The sequence below is a fragment of the Pelodiscus sinensis genome, chromosome 5 (assembly GCF_052426305.1).
Source record: "Pelodiscus sinensis isolate ZL-2025 chromosome 5, ASM5242630v1, whole genome shotgun sequence".
NCBI classification, from domain to species: domain Eukaryota; kingdom Metazoa; phylum Chordata; order Testudines; family Trionychidae; genus Pelodiscus; species Pelodiscus sinensis.
This window is the reverse complement of record NC_143056.1, coordinates 100,671,746-100,688,845: the sequence shown is the minus strand read 5'-3', so window position 1 is coordinate 100,688,845 and position 17,100 is coordinate 100,671,746. Positions and strand designations below refer to the sequence as shown.

The window sequence follows — 17,100 nt, the reverse complement described above, 5'->3', positions numbered from 1 at the left end:
TCAAAGTGAAGCATAGCAGATAAAAATTGAAGCAGCCTATGGATTATTTCAAAGAGGATCAAGAAAGGACCTGATTCATCTTACCTTGCTCACAGAGTTTCTTGGTAAGAGAGCCCTCGTCTTGAAAATAAATAATTCGCTTCTGCACAATACTGGCTCTGTTGAAAAGAGAAACACAGCTACAATGAAACGTATCTATTCCACAAAAGGAAGCCGAGAATGAACATTAAAGCAATGGCTGGACAATATAAGGACATTCTTAGAATGTTTTGTAAAAACTGCTATATTACTAAGTATTCCTCTCAAAAAGCGTGTCTAAAGACTCAGGTATCCCTCTGAAAGTTTCTCTATACTCAGGTAATCAACTCATTTCCCTTCCCTATGACAACTATGTTTTAAAAACTATTATAGTGCTGCAAAAAGAGACACAGATGGACAGACACATATTTTATTGCAAGTTGCATTTGCTTATGATTACATGCAGCAGAAACTTGAAATTTTTTGATGCCTGAAGAAAAGGCGATCAGTCATTGTACAGCATCTGCTCTTTAGAAGGGTATGATATTCAACTGCCACAAATTCAGAAAAGAAACAACTCTGAAAACAAGCCACTATTTATAAGAAATCACTTGGTGCTCCAAGGAGATAAATGTTTCAGATAGTCTGCAACAATTTAATGCATCTATAATGTGCCATTATCACACAGTACTTAACACCATGCTAAATTCCTCCAAAGGGAAACTCAACCTTAAAAAAACAACTTTAAAACTGATAAAATGGGAAATATTTCATTAATTCCCATAGTCAAAGCAAAATGTGTATTTGCAAGACTCAATTTGTCTTGAGATTTTGATCTGAATGAGATGAAAAGGAACTACTTGCAGAAAAACCGTCTTTCTCTCTTTTATTGTACTGATACTATCTAGTTGTACCATACGTCCCTCTCTCACGGTCTGATCTGAAACACTTTATTTTTAATTTGACCCTTTCAGATGTTAATTTGCATTCACAACTTTTGTTTTGTTTTTTTAAAACTATCAACATTCCACTCATAAGCATACATTTAAACTCTTCCAAACCCATGGACTCCAAGGAGGCAGCACCAGTCCTTTGTCTTTTGTGAGTTTGCTGCATTAACAGAGTTCACATGGTCAAAGGGCAAAGCTTGCTCTGAACCTCACCGCTCCAGTCACTGAGAAACTGTACATGTTTTAGAAGACAGCATAAAAGTTTATATGGTTTTCTTTCATTTATTTTCTTTCTATTCATTTGGTTTGATTGAATTCCCCGTTACATAAATCTTCAAAAATATACAGTAAATCAAGCAGAAGGTGCAAGCATTTTTAAGCGTTATAAGTGATAACTTTTAATTCCAGATAATTTTAAATCCTACTGTTGAACAGTTCTGAATAAGTATAGTGAAATATGGATACAGCCCTCTCTTTAAAAACAAAATGTAAACACTTGCCATCTGACTGTGACATGTTGCTAAAGTACTCTGTACAGGTTATAATTGGATTTCTTTTCTTTTTAGCCCACCTAATTATGTAAATTTAAAAATCGCTCAAGTCCTGTATCCTTTCCAAAGTAAAAATGTACAGGCTTTAGTCAAATCAAAGGAAATTTGAGAAATCATTAGAATCATAGGGTTCAAAGAGATACCAGGAGGTCATCAAATTCAACCTCCTGCCCAAAGCAGGACCAATCCCAAATTAATCATCCCAACCAGGGCTTTTGTCAAGCCAGGACTTAAAAACCTCTACGGATGGAGATTCCACCACCTCCCCAGGTTAAAATGACATTTAACCAAATAAAACTATTGTATTCCCTTTTCTGAGTAACAAACCCATTTTCCTCCCGACTCCTAGATAACCTCCCTAGGTAACCCATTCCAGTGCTTCACCACCTTCCTAGGGAAATCGTTTTTCTTAATATCCAAGCTAGACCTCTCCCACTGCAACTTGAGACCATTGTTCCTTGTTCTGCCATCTGTCACTACTGAAAACAGCCTCTCTCCATCCTCTTCAGAATCACTATTCTGTAGAGAAGATAAGCCCAAATCCTTCAGCCTCTCTTCATAAGTCATGTGTTACAGTCCCCTAATCATTTTTGTTGCCCTCCACTAGACTTTCTTTGATGCATCCATATCCTTTCTGTAAAAGCAGGCCCAGAACTGGACACAATACTTCAGATTTCATTTGTCCAATCCATACTTCTTTAACTTGCTGGCAAGAATACTGTGGGAGACTATATCAAAAGCTTTGTTCAAGTCAGGGTATCCACTGCATTCTCCATGTCCACAGAGACAGTTACTTTGTCACAGATGGCTATCAGGTTGGTCAGGCATGACTTGCCCTTGGTGAATCCATGTTGACTGTTCCTGATCACTTTTCCCTCTTCCACGTGCTTCCAAATGGATTCCTTGCAGATCCGCTCCATGATTTTTCCGGGGACTGAGGTAAGGCTGACCGGTCTGTAGTTCCCTGGATTGTCCTTCTTCCCTTTTTTAAAGATGGGTGCTACATTTGCCTTTTTCCAATCATCTGGGACCTGCTTTGATCTCCACGAGTTTTCAAAGATAATGGCCAAAGGCTCTGAAATGACATTTGCCAACTCCCTCAGTACCCTCGACTGCATTAAATCTGGGCCCATGGATTTGTGTATATCTAACTTTTCTAAATAGTTCTTAACCTGTTCTTTCTCCACCAAGGCTACCCACCTCCTTCCCATACTGCGTTGCCTAGTGCAGTAGTCTGGGAGCTGACCTTGTCCGTGAAGAAAGAGGCAAAAAAAGCATTGAGTGCTTCAGCTTTTCTCGCATCATCTGTCACTAGGTTACCTCCCTCATCCAGTAAGGGCCCCACACCCTCTCTGGTCACCCTCTTATTACTAACATGCCTGTAGAAACCGTTCTTGTTATCCTTCACATCCCTTGCTAGCTGCAATTCCAATTGCGCTTTTGCCTTCTGATTACACCCCTACACGGGCGAGCAATATATTTATACTCCTCCCTAGTCATCTGTCCAAGTTTCCACTTCTTGTAAGTTTCCTTTTTGTGTTTAAGCTCACTAAGTATTTCACCTTTAAACCAAGCTGATTGCTTGCCATATTTGCTTTTCTTACTGTGCATGAGGGTGGTTTATTCCTACACCTTCAATAAGGCTTCTTTAAAATACTACCGCCACTCATGGACTCCTTTCCCCTGCATGTAAGCATCCCAGGGAATCCTGCCCATCAGGTCTCTGAGGGAGTCAAAGTCTGCTTTTCTGAAGTCCAGGGTGTGTATTTTGCTACTCTCCTTTCTTCCTTTGGTCAGGATCCTGAAATCTACCATCTCATGATCACTGCTTCCCAGGTTGCCACCCACCTCTACTTCTCCTACTAGTTCCTCCCTGTTTGTGAGCAGCAGGTCAAGCTGCGCATGGCCCCTGGTCGGTTCCTTCAGCACTTGTACCAAGAAGTTTTCCCCAACATTCTCCAAAAACTTCCTAGATTGTCTGTTTACTGCTGTATTGGTCTCCCAACAGATGTCAGGATGATTAAAGTCCCCCGTGAGAACCAGAGCCTGTGATTCCTTAGTTTGGGTTTTCCCTGTGGATTACATGGTTAGTGAGGTTGCATGTTCTTTGTTTACCCATAAGAGAACATCACCCACTTCCAAATCTATTATTAGCAGAATGTTGGCATCATTTATTTGGCACTTTAGCAGTTATCAAAATATAAAATGCAAAGAAAACTTCTTGACAAGAATGAATTTTCATGTCAAATAAAGACCATATTAGTGAAAACTGCATGGGCCTAAGTTCATTTTCACCCCAATTTTAAATGCATTATGTTCCCTGGGTTTGTTCTTGATTGACACTTGTCCAAATGAGATGCAAATCAGGCGGCATATCGTTAATGCTGCTGTTACAGTAAGATGTGCTAACATTCTACCCCATCAAATCACAGGAATACAACGTGGTCCCACTAACCGGAGGGGCAAAGAGGGCCACTGCCCTGGGGCTGGGTGATTCAAAGGGGCCCAGTAGCAGTTTCGGTGGGCAGAGCCCCAACTCCTTTAAATTTCTGCTTGAGCGCCCTGCCGGCACATAGGGACACATGCACTAAGCAGTGCCAAGGGCTGGGGGAGTGGGCGCAGTGCGCTTTAGACAGGGCAAAGGGCCCAGCCCCTGCCAGGGGTATGGAACCACCCCTCCCCCCCACACACACATTGCCCAGGGGCCCACGGAGGCAGTCAGCTCTGCTGATGAAATGGAATTGATTATGTTGCTGGTGCCAGAATGCAAGATATGAGACAGGCAGGAAGAGGCAACTGAAAACACTGAATGTCCCACAAAGCATGCACACAAGACTAGCTGATGTCCATAGACCTATTTTTGCTGGAAGCAAGTGGGTGGTTTTCAGAGAGCCACAGCTAGCCCTAAATTTTAACAGGATTAGCAACATGTAGAAGTACAAAAGGGACTATCCAGGAAACAGCAAAAAGTGTTCTCAGGTTAGCCAAACCCAGGGCATATTAATGGCAGGATCGAATCAGATGGAGTTAGCAGACACTCACCAAATAGGTCACACTTTTTTGAATATCTCATGAGATACTCAAGATGATACAATGCAGAGGAAACTCTCTTCTCTCCTTGAGAGACTCAGTGAAACATTAAATGTCTTTAAGGAACTATTAATCAATCGAATAAAACTAGCCACTTGGGATGATGAGTAAAATTCAGAATAACCATCCTCAAAGATAAGATGCCTGGGCATAATTAGGGACTCATGTGCTTACAAGATAATTGTATTCCTTGTACGCAGTAGAGTAGCAAAGAAAATGTTAATGAACAGGTTTCGCTTTCAAATGTGCACATATGTGTAAATAAAAGTTCTTTCCAGCATTTAAAAAAATACAAACAAAACAACTAACTGTTGGGGGGAAGATTCACTAAGCTGGCAAATGAGGGAAATACTCTGGAATATTACATTTTGGAGAAGTGTATCCAACTGACTTTTTTTGTTTGCACACCCTTACAGTTTGAATTTTTGTTCTGCCTCAAAGTTGGCTGATGGGTATCAAATACCAAAGAAACAGTTCACTTCCTTCTCCTCACAGCTTTGTGAGTCATTAGGTTTTCCGCTGCATTTAAAATTATATACAGTACAGAGCTGATCATCTTCTTATTGAAGCCTATGGGAGTTTTGCCATTGTCATTATCTGGAAGCGGATCTGTGACTTAGATACAGTGATGCATGCATACTGTAGCTATGCACACATTGATACAAATCCACATAGAGAAGATGGGCTATTTTATTCAGTTACATTAATAATGGGTTTATTTACTGTCTGGTTTAATAATCAGCATTCTAGGTCGCAAACGGATTTGCTAACCAAACAGGAGCTGGTCCTTGTGTTTCTCTACTTTAAATTGTTTGAAATTATGCTGATTCAGCTCTAAGACCTCTGCATCTCACTAAATAAAGAGTTTTGCTCCTGGTTTTGATGCTGCTATAGCAGAGGAGCTGTGACCCAAACATTCACAGCCTAGGTTTCTCAGTGAAGCAAGAGTGAAACACACAGGCCCAGATGCACCTATGTGGGATACTTCCACCCTAAGCCTACGCACTCAAGAAAAAAATGGCATTTTACACCTTGCTCACCAGTTTTCTACCTTAGAGTAGGAGTGTGGGAAGAGCTGAACGCTGAGCAGAGCCTTCACTCAGCCCCTCCAACGCAGTAGCTAGCAAAGCTGACCCAGCTCCAGTAGATACTGTAATTTGGGGCACAAGCTGAGGAGGTAGCAGAAAAGGAATTTGCCTCAGAAAGTTATCAAGTTACATTTGCTCCCAGAACTAGCTGGGATTGATGTTAAAGCTTTTACACCAATTTTTAAATGAATAATCTCGCCCAGAGTCTCTCAACATTTCCAGATTACTATCCTGCTGTCAGGAGTCTGATTTGTTTTACATACCCCCCAAGTTTCACTTCGCTTAACACTTTGCTTACAAAATTAAACATAAAAATACAATTGTGTCACAGTACAGGGCTGCTGAAAAATGACTTACCTTCTCCTTCTCACCATATAATTCTAACATAAATCAATCAGAATATAAATATTGTATGTACATTTCAGTGTGTAATATATAGAGCATTATTAAGAAATCATTGTCTGTATGAAATGTTAGTTTGTACTGACTTCCCTTGTGCTTTTTATGTAGCCTGTTATAAAACTAGGCAAAAATCTAGAAGAGCTGATATATCCCTCGAAAAATCTCTGCATACCCCCTTCAAGACAGGCTAAATGAGGAAATTAACAAAACAGCACTGGTGATCACCAGCAGCCCCCAGCTTAAACCACTCCAGCGCATCATGGACCATCTACAGCCTATCCTGGAAAACGATCCTCACTCTCACAGGCCTTGGGAGACAGGACAGGCCTTGCCTCCAGACAGCCCCCAATGTGAAGCAAATATTTACCAGCAGCCACACACCACACCTCAAACACACTTACCTAGGACCTACCCCAGTAACAAACCTCACGGCCAACTGTGTCCACACACCTATACAAGCAACACCATCACAGGACCTAACCACATCAGCCACCACATCAGAGGCTCACACACCTGCACATCCACTAATGTGATCTCTGCCATCAAATGCCAGCAATGCCCCTCTGCCACATATGTTGGCCAAACTGGACAGTCTCTACAACAAAGGATTAATGGACACAAATCGGACATCAGCAATCGTAACACACACAAACCTGTAGGGGAACATATTAACCTCTCTGGCCATTCACTAATGGATTTTAAAGTAGCCATCCTTCTACAAAAGAACTTTATTACCCAAATACAGAGGGAGACAGCTGAACTGGAGTTCATTTGCAAGTTCAATACTATCAACTTAGGCTTGAGTAAAGATCTTAACTGGTTAATGCACCACAAAGGTAATTTCCCCACTTCTGATTAAGGATGTTAAAATGCAGATAATCAGCTAATCGAGTAGTTGATGGAATTTCCCCTGCTGCCTGGCTCCTATTACATTTAAAATGCAGAGCCGTGTTGGGGTTAGCTTCCTGGCATGGCGCAAGCTGGGACTAAGCAGTCCCTGCTCACACCACCCCCAGGAACTAACTCTGTTGTGGCTTTGCCTTTTAAATGTACTTACAGATGCCTGGCTCTTACTACATTTAAAAAGCACAGGTGCAGCGGGGGACTGAGTAGGAGCCAGGGATGCTGATTCCCAGCCTTGCCCGGTCGTCTACTGCGCCTCTGCTTCCTCTGCCCCCCATGAAGACAGTGCTGGGGGGAACCAGCTTTTAAGCCAGCTCCCCCCTGCACTGGCTCCTGCTCCCCCACTTGCTGCTCCCTTCTGATAGAGGCAGCAGGGGGGTGGAGCGACTTGTTGAGAAGTGACTCAACAGACTACTCGACTAGTTGCTTCCATCCCTACTGCTGATATTTTCATCTCCACATCAAATGCTGTGAATGAGTCACATCCACCCTGACTTAATTAGCTTCATTAACATTGGTCCTACAGTTGACAGGTAATTTCCTTTGCTGTTATATATACATCCCAAATTCTGTAATTTCCACTCCAACTCATCTGATGAAGTGGATTTTACCCACAAAAGCTAATGACCTAATACATTCTTTAGTCTCTAAGGTGCCACAGGACTGCTCAGTGTTGTTATTCATGATGCGTGTTTGTGTCTTGCTATTCTTTGATCTCACTAATGAAAACCAACTAAGAACAGGTTGGCAGTGTTGAAGTTTCTGGGTTAGTAAATATTGCACAGGAAGGCATGTTTGCTTAAAAACAACTATGTCATACTCCGTGTTCTGTGCAGTTGTATGACATTCCTGCAGCTTGAGTGAGCTGGAAGCTGCCTCAAAGAAATATCCCTGCATGAGAAGTTCCCTAACCAGCAGAGTGGTTGCAACAGTTGTCCTTCCTCACAGCACCCAGTGCAGGGGCATGCTGGGAATGACAGACAGTGTGTGGCTTGAATGGTCTTGTTATTATCAGCTGATGCAAAAAGTGCTCCTGAGTGGCTAACACAATTCAGAGCAGCCCTGAAGATGCTCTAAGTTGCACAAGGAGCCCTAATATGGGAGGTGCAACTGTTTCCAGTAGATGTGTTTTCAGAAAAAACTCTAAAAGATCATCTTATGCCTTTTGTCTGACCACACCCCGACTAATTTATGGTTTTGTTCCTAAATCACTAGTCACGGCTGGCCAACACATATGGAATACATTTTCAAAGCATTACTCAGCGGCAAGGACAAAAAATGACATTTAACCAAAATAAAACTATTGTATTCCCTTCTCTGAGTAACAAATCCATTTGCTTTCCTAACTCCTGAGAGGTGGAAATGAGGGCAATAAACATTTCACTTTCCAATGGAGCATACAGAAAGTAAACATCCACACTTGTCCTTTATGTGAAATGGCTTGGCATTGAAGAACCATAATTGAAGCCATTTTTAGTTTAGGATAACGTTTTTGATTCAAGTATGGGGCAGCAGAAGGGAGGGTTACTCACCTTAGGCACTAACGGAGGTCCTTTGAGATGGTTGTCCCTGTGGGGAACCGCTGCATGCCTCATCGGAGATTTACGGTAGCAGTGCCCTCCAGTAGGCTGTGCATGCGGAGTAGATGGCATGTGTGGTGCCATTACTACACATGCACAGCCAACCATCTCCTACATTCCTTCTCTGCCCCAGATGAAATAAAGTATGTCTGAAGCAGAGGGGAGGCAGGATGGGTGGTGGAGCACAGGACAACCATCTTGAAGGGCTTCCATTACTGCACAAGGTGAGTATTATTATTATTATTATTATTATTAATTCTTCTTCTTCTTCTTCTTCTTCTTCTTCTTCTTCTTCTTCTTCTTCTTCGAGGAGTGTCGCTGTGGGTGTTCTAGCTGAGGTGACTATAGAGCAGTACCCATGGCTGGAATCGGGTGCTTCACCTAGTTTGTATACTGGACCATAGTCAGGATGGTGTGCCCAAACTTGGTACCCTGGAATAGAAAAGGACCAAGGATGTAATGTCTGGTGAAAGTGTGGGTGGAAGGCCATCCTGCGGCTGTGCACATGTCTGCAAGAGGGATGCTCTTGAGGTAGGCTGTGGAGGCCATCATAGCCCTCATGGAATGTGCACGTAGCTGTAGTGGAGGTTCTTGACTGAATGTGGAATAGGCTAACTGGATGCAGTCCACTATCCATCTAGATAACCTCTGGGAGGAGACTGGATCTCTCTGTAGTTGACACGAAGAGTCTAGGTGTCTTGCAGATTCCCCTCATCCTGTCTAAATAAAAGGCAAATACTCTGCACATGTCACGTGTGTCCCACATAGCCTCTTTGCGTTGGCATGAAGCTTTGGAAAGAAGATGGGTAGTATCACAGGTTCATTGCAGTGAAAAGAGGTGGACACCTTTGGCAAGAACTTGGGTGTAGTCACAAAATCACTTTATCTTTATGAAATACTGTGAAGGGTGGATCCACCATGAATGCACTAATTTCACTCACCCTCCTGGCTGATGTGACAACTATTGATAGAGCCATCTTCATCAAAAGATGGAGCATGTAGCCATGGGTTTGAATGGTGTATGGGGAAGGGCGCAAAGTACTAAATTGAGGTCCCAGGCTGGGACTGGAGGTATGACAGGTGAAAAAGTGCTCTGAATGCCTTTACAGAAGCACTTAGTTGTTGGATGGGTGAAGACCGATTTGTTTTCAATGGGTTGGTGAAAAGGTATTATAGCCACAAGGTGAATCTTTAATGAACTAAATGAAAGGCCTGAGTGTTTTAGGTTTAAAAGACATTCCATGATGTCTGACTGTGGTATTGCAGATGGGTTTGCAGACCTTTGTTCTGCCCAGAGTGAGAATGCACACCACTTATATAGGTAAGATCTTCTGGTTGGTAGTCTACAGCTGTTCAGTAGAATTTGCTTAACTTGATCAGTGAATATTGTTCTATTGAGAAGAACCACTGAGAAACCATGCCCGGAGATGAAGGAACTGGAGGGAGGCATTGCGAATCTGTCCACCCTGCTGCATGAGAAGATGGGGAAGCAGCAGGAGACGCCACTGCAAACTCCTGGACATCTGTAGCGGGTAAGTGTACCAGGTCTGTTGTGGCCAGGCTGGAGCAATACAAATTACTGAGGCTGCATCTGCTCTTATTTTGTTGATTACTTGGTGAAGAAGCAGAATGGGAGAGAACATATATAGAAGGGATGCATTCCAGGGTATTGCAAACATGTCTCCCAGGGAATGCAAGCCAATGCCCGCATGCCAACAATATTGTGGACACTTCCTGTTGGCATCAGTTGCAAACAGGTCCAATGTTGGGAATCCCCGGTGACTGAGGATCTGTTGTAGAATGTTGGGCTCCATTTCCCAATTGTGATTGGAGTTGAAATTTCTGCTGAGACTGTCAGCACTCTGTGGTGCCATGTAGTATTTATGGTCACATCTTTTGCAGACCGGTGGGATTGTGGCTGGCATGTGCCAGATGACCTTGGCAGTATCCATGAATGTTGGGTCCATTGGTAAGGCCAATTTAGTGGCTGAGGAGGTATGTAGTATGCTGGTCAATTTGTGTTGCATTTCAGGAACACTCACCAGAGAGACTTCCCGAACGTCTGCAACCCTCTTGTATAGTTCTTGGAATGAATGGAAGTCAACTCCTGCTGTGGGGGAGGGGGAGAATTAAGGTGTTGTCTGGGGAGGACAAGGATATGTGGGTTGGAGGGTGAAAAGATAGAGGATCCCTCATCACTCGAGGCTGGGTCATCCTCCTCTTGGTAGGCTGTCCTTTAGCCCCCATGCAGCGTATGATCCTGCCGTTTAGCTCGGTGTTCCTCCTGCTGGTTCAGAGCTCAGTGAGGATGACTTCATCCTCCCACACCTTGATAAGGTCCAAAATCTCTTGGACGCTCCAGGCAAGTGCTCTCCTGCACCCCTGAGAACTGGATCCTGCACAAGCAGAAGTCCTTGAGGTCATTGCACTGTTGTTGGGATTGTTCGACACCATCTGCACATGTGCTGCAGTATGCTGCTCACTCACAAATGGGCTCAGCACACTGGCCATACGGGACAGGCCCTTCTACTGTTCCCAAGCAGTAGAGATGCAAATTGTGGCCAGAGTGGTCAGAGCGAGCAGCTGTGGAAGGCCTCCCAGAGGCCAATGGCGCCAGCTTCCCAGCAACGCTGCATTTCCAGTAGCGTAAATTTATCCATGCAAGGTCAGGAGTAGCGTTACCCCTGGTGAAAAGCAGGAGTACAGAAATCATCTTCTGCATCCTTTAAGGCTGACACAACAGGCTTGGTAGTGTGGATGCATCACTTAGAAAATCAACCGTAGGAGGCTAAAGTCGCTGTAAACTCCTAGTGTAGACCAGGCCTGGCTTTGAAATGCACTACGCAAAGCTGCTCAGAATATTCACGGACCACCAGACTGCCATGGGCATAGCAAAGCTGAACATGTTGCTGATGTGGAAAATTTCATCTTGAATCGTGCAAGCCTAGAATCTACAGAAATTCAAAAATAGAAAATAGCAGGTGTGTTTACATTTTGCATAAAAAGTTTCACCCACCTACACTTGTAATGACAGCAATTAGAAAATGCAATGCTAAATTCTCTATACACTACCTTCCAATGACATCGACCACTACCAATAACAGGATCATATTTCATTCATAATTCTAGACACGACACTAACGCCATACATTGCCACTGTCCTAATCCCAAGTGTGATTTAACTCTGGCAGCATGCAAACCTCCCTGACAAACAGTTATTCCTCCCCATCACAACTACATAATTTGCTGAGATGAATTCATTTATATTTTAACTGAAATGCCATTGGAATATACCCCAATCTGGTTAAGCACTTAGAGGAAGTAGATTAGACAGCAGCAATCATTTAATGTGTGTGTATTTTTACTGGTAAATTATAGTTGATGGGCTTTAAAAACAAGCAGGGTGGGGTGTTTGGGATTTTTTTTGGGGAGGACAGGGTGTGGATTTTTTGCTTCATTGGATGGTCTAAGTGTTACCCAAATGCTGAGCCTTTATTCTGGTCAATTTCTATTTGGACTGATCTTAGTCAGGATTTTGTTTGTTAGTTTCCATGTTTATTTAAACTCTGCTGTTGAAAAATGATATTCTTCAAAACAAACATACAATGTCTTTTATATGTCCTCCAGGCTTTGGGAAAGAGAGTGAGGAACATTCCCCAGGCCCTGCAGAAGAGGGAATGGTGGTGGTATAGATCTTCTCCCCAACCTCAGGCGCCTGAAGCGGTCTCTCTATATGACAGCAGCAGGCCTGGAAAATGCAAGCCAGAGCGAGCAGGGAAGGACAGGACAGGGAAGAAGCTATGAACTCTGGTTCCCTAAACACTAGAGGTAAGTCTTATACTGCCCAAATCTTACGCAAGAACAAATGCAAATGAGGCGCAGCGATGAATATCGCCGCGTCACATTTAATACTTAATGAGCCGCCATTTTTGCAGAAGGGGCTTTTACACAAGAAGGAGAAGTCTACACTGCTCCTTCTTTTACAAAAACCCCCTCTTGCACAAGAGCTGTTCTGCCTCCTGTGTAGACAGCTCCTTTTTGCACAAAAGTCCCTTGTGCAAAAATGGCGGCTCATTAAGTATGCAAATGAGGCCCGGCGATATTCACTGTTTCGCCTCATTTGCATATTCTCTTGCGCAAGAGGGGGCAGTCTAGACGTAGTCTAGAGAATTTTTATGGATATAGCAGCACAGGAGTTAATTCTGTAGCTTCCAACACAAATTAAAATGCTGCCTTGGGGTGGGAATGGCAAAGGGAAGCTCACACAACACTGAGAAGTAATAGGCAAACTCTCTCGTGGCTGACCTGAAATCTGTGGAAATGAACACGGATTTCACCACTGATTTACCCACTATGTGTCAATGTGACCCCTCCGCTCCATAGAAGGGAAAAGGGTTCAGGCAGGTTCTTTGGGGTGTAAAAGGCACAGAGTTCCCAGAGGACTTTTCTCATCCAGAGACTTCCACTGCAGGAAATGACCATAGTGGCCAATATTATTTTAGACTTGCTGTCATTACTCTATCAGGGGGCATATTTTGTCATCTTACTAACATTAAAGCCCCATGTGCTATTCAACATTAAGATGACAAAAATCTGACTCTAAATTTGAAAATCAACTTTGTCCAGACAATTTTTTCATCCATCTGCAGATGTTGAAATCTAAAACGGTCATGCTTTATATTAAGGTTGTTTATAAAAGATTCATAAATGAGTAACAGACACTTTAATAAAAGATGAATCAATTGTTATAGATTCTTGTAGAGATCAATTTGCCAATGGGGCAATAAACATATAACAGAGGCTTATAATCTACATAATGTCTTCCTGATGTATTTATAACTGTGTTACTCATTTTTGAAACATATTTACAATAATAAATAATTGTTTAGCTCTTTATAAATGGCACTTTAATACAAAGTATGACCAATTATTTTTTATCTTTTATTAGTCTCTTTTAGTACATATCACTAGCTACAAGAAAATTTATGAATACAACTTTGTGGTATGGGTTGATTATGTACAATATATAGACACATATACTAGATTATAGATATAGATATAGAATAGGAACAAGCTATGTACCGTGTATACAGCCATGCACATTAAGTTCAGTGACATTTCTGCAACTCTAAGGACTTCAGTACTGAACCCCTGGACTGTATCTTTGAAATGGCAGAAGTATAGTCTATGAAGCTATACTTATTTATCCCAGCTGAGGATCTGGCCCAGATATTTTATTTAAAACTTCTTTAAATCCTGTTAAAGTCAGTAGGCATCATGCATAAGCAATACAGGGTAAAATCTCCCATGAAAAGCAAACTATGAACTTGTATAGTATATAGAATTATTTACCACTGTTGTACTAGAGTTTTTACAATATCATTTTTCTAGTCAATGAAACTATTTGCCTGTCATTTCCTCTGGTGTATAGCAGGCATTTTATTTCACTGAAGTTAGTAATAAGTCAGATCAGAATCAGGCTCACTGCCTATAATGTATAAACAGAGAACGCTTTTCTGTAATTTGGAGATTAAGAAATTTTATCTATAAAAGGGCATATCAATTTTTTAGATTAATGTTATGCTTTCCTAAGCAAAATATTGCCTTTACAGGCTGACATAATAAAAGACAAATCATGTCCTAACTATGAATTTTTGTGCAGTGGAAGAAGTTTACTTCAATTCATGTGGTTAACAAAAATAAATAGTGAGTTAAACTGTTCTAGAGCTAAAGAAATATCAAAACACTTCTGGTATCTTCATTTATCATCCTGTTTTATGTTTCAAACAGAAACAAAATTATGAATGTCATGATTAAGCTGACAATGGCATTAAAGTCAAATTAAACATCTGTTTATAAAATAAACCAGAGTGCTGATGATGACAGCTGTGGAATAGCAAATGCTTTACAGCTGCTAGTGTCCTAAATTAACAATGATTTTCATTTACAAAAAGAAAACAATTAGAAAATAATAGTGTCTCTCCCTCTTCGACTTTTTACTGCTTACAATACAGAAAAATAAAGAATTCATAAAAGACGCTGTCAAGAAGAAGTGGCAGTGGCTAAGGAACTAACAATTTGAGCCTTTTTCCACATCAGTAAATGTGGAACTACCTTTGAGGGGAGCAGAATACAGCCTAAAGCAAATTTCAACACCTGAGCATTTGGGGAACCTGCTACTCTTATTACACATGGCATTGTCTTTTCCCCCTGTTTTCCTCATGAATATTTAAAAATACACTCAAATGTTTTTCTCGAGGTATTGTTAATTTGTTAATTAAAGTTATTTGTTAAGTCATAAAAATGCCAAACATTGAATAAAGGGAAGAGCTCTTTAATTCCCTTTACATTGTTAAGTCTTTAAAGAATTAAACACATCAAACAATGATGAATCGTGATCATAACTGGTAATCCTTTGAAGCTGGGTTCAAAACAGGACCACATATTATTTACTACAGAACTATTCTATCGGAATTTTCAGGTACTAACATTAAAAAACCTCAAAACTTGAACCTGGAACAAACCTGGTTTTCTTATGACTGGAATTCACTGTGAACCCAACAATGGGTTTTTAAGTTCTGTGATCCATACATGTTCACATGGGTTTTCTGGAAGTGGAGCTACTGGCCATAATGGGAAATACCATGTGACTTACTGCTTTATGTAATTTTTCTCAGTGAACATATTTTGAACTTGAATGCAGCACCAAACAGTAGCCTCAAAATGTTCCTGGATATCCACTGGCATCACAAAAGTTTATATCCATATTAGACAAAAAGTTAATGACCAAGAACAAATGTTGTGCTTCTTGGTGGCGAACACAGGTCTAATATACTTGTGATTGATTTAAATTGCATTTAGGTTTCGTATCAAAAGTAAGGTATACCTTTAATCTTATTTCTATGAAGCACTAGACCTAATGGCATTCAAAAGGAGAAATTATAGTACTAGGGGGCTACAAACAAGTGAGGGAAAAAACCCACCCCTTCCCAGTGTAGGCTGGGGGAGCCTCGAGCCTCAGGGGCCAGATCCAGGCAAGTTGGAGACAGCATCCGGCCTCCAGGTCTTAGGTTCCCCACCCCTGTTGTATATAATTCAGTGTTAGATATGTTATTAATACAGCAGCTGAATGAGTACATATATACGCTCCCAATTCTTCCTTGCATATTTAGGTAAAACCCTGGTTGGCATTTTTGCCCCAGGAATAAGGAAAAGGGCTATAAGCTGCAATTACAGCTAAGGTTGATGATACCCTTGTTCATCATATAATAAGAAATAAAAATATTTTAAAAGAACATGTTAAAGTATTTTAATCATTAGGCTGATCAAATAATGTGACTGAATAGAGCCCCTTTCATTTGTAGACTCAACACTTAACAAAACAAGAGAAGTGTCATACTCCCCGTTATCCCAGCAGGGAAACCGAGGCACTGAGAGCTGAACTGGCCCGCTCAGAGTTATATAGCATGTCAATGGCAGACCTGGGAAGAGCCCCAAAGTCTCCCGACTTCCTGTTCAGGTCCCTAGCCAGTGGGCCAGACTGACTCCTTAAAAGCCTTATGTGAGGGACAGAAAGGTGATGGCTTGCACTCATGGGAAGCATTGCCTTTGAACTGCTGGGGGCTTGCTAGGGGACACCGGCCTCTCTTATTGCACCAGGCACTAGCCCAGAGCCTGATGAGGGCCATCAAAGATCTAACATCCAGTGATGCCTTAGCCCTGGTCTACATTAGGACCTTATTCCAAAATAACCCCCCAAGTTCAAATTTATTAGTGGAGCATCCACACTACCAACCCCATTATTTCGATATAGCAAGATACAGAATTTGAATTCTGTACTCCTGCTTTTCACGGGGAGTAACGCTAATTCTGAAATAGTAATTTCAAAATAATGTTAGTGTGGATACTCCAGTGCTGCTAATTCCAACTTACTGGCCTCCTGGAGGCCTTCTGCAGGTCCCCAGAGTGCTTCCTGCCTTGGACTAATTTCGATGCTTCCCCATAGGGAGGACATGCTAGTTCGAATTTATTCAATTGGAAGTTCTTAAGGCAAATTTAGTACTTTCAAAATAGTTTCCTGATGTAGACATGGCCTTCATGTTTTCCTCCCAGGACCACGTCCTTCCACCCAACACGTTTGAATCTTGAAGTTGCTCCTGAAACCTGCAGTATGTTTTGCTACCAGTTCAGCCAGCAGACCATATGCACAATTTCCCAAGAAGGTAATTTTAAAAAATACATGCAGTGATGTGCTAAATCTGCCAGAGTTTTTATTTGGGAGACTCCTTTCAAGTTGCTCAGCCCTCTGATAGCTGCTTATATCCAGAAAAGAGGCAGTTAATGAATTGATGAGCAACATTATTTATGCAGAAAAACAACAAATTCCGTACTTATTTTCAAAAAGAATAAAACATTCCCTTATAGTTCAAAACTTTTCCTATGAACAGAGCCTGAAGAGGCCTTGATGAAGATTTTTGATATGTTACAGGAAATGCGAGAAATAATGGCTATTTTGGAT

At 41.6% G+C, this 17,100-nt stretch overlaps 1 protein-coding gene across 1 annotated transcript in view; it reads right to left on the bottom strand.

Moving 5' to 3' along the window:
• Positions 1-17,100, bottom strand: part of SPON1 (spondin 1) — a 378,928-nt gene that overhangs the window by 270,064 nt on the left and 91,764 nt on the right. Inside the window, exon 4 of the mRNA XM_075927822.2 lies at positions 85-158. Within this exon, the coding sequence (XP_075783937.2) occupies positions 85-158 (74 nt within the window). The remainder of the gene's footprint in view (positions 1-84; positions 159-17,100) is intronic.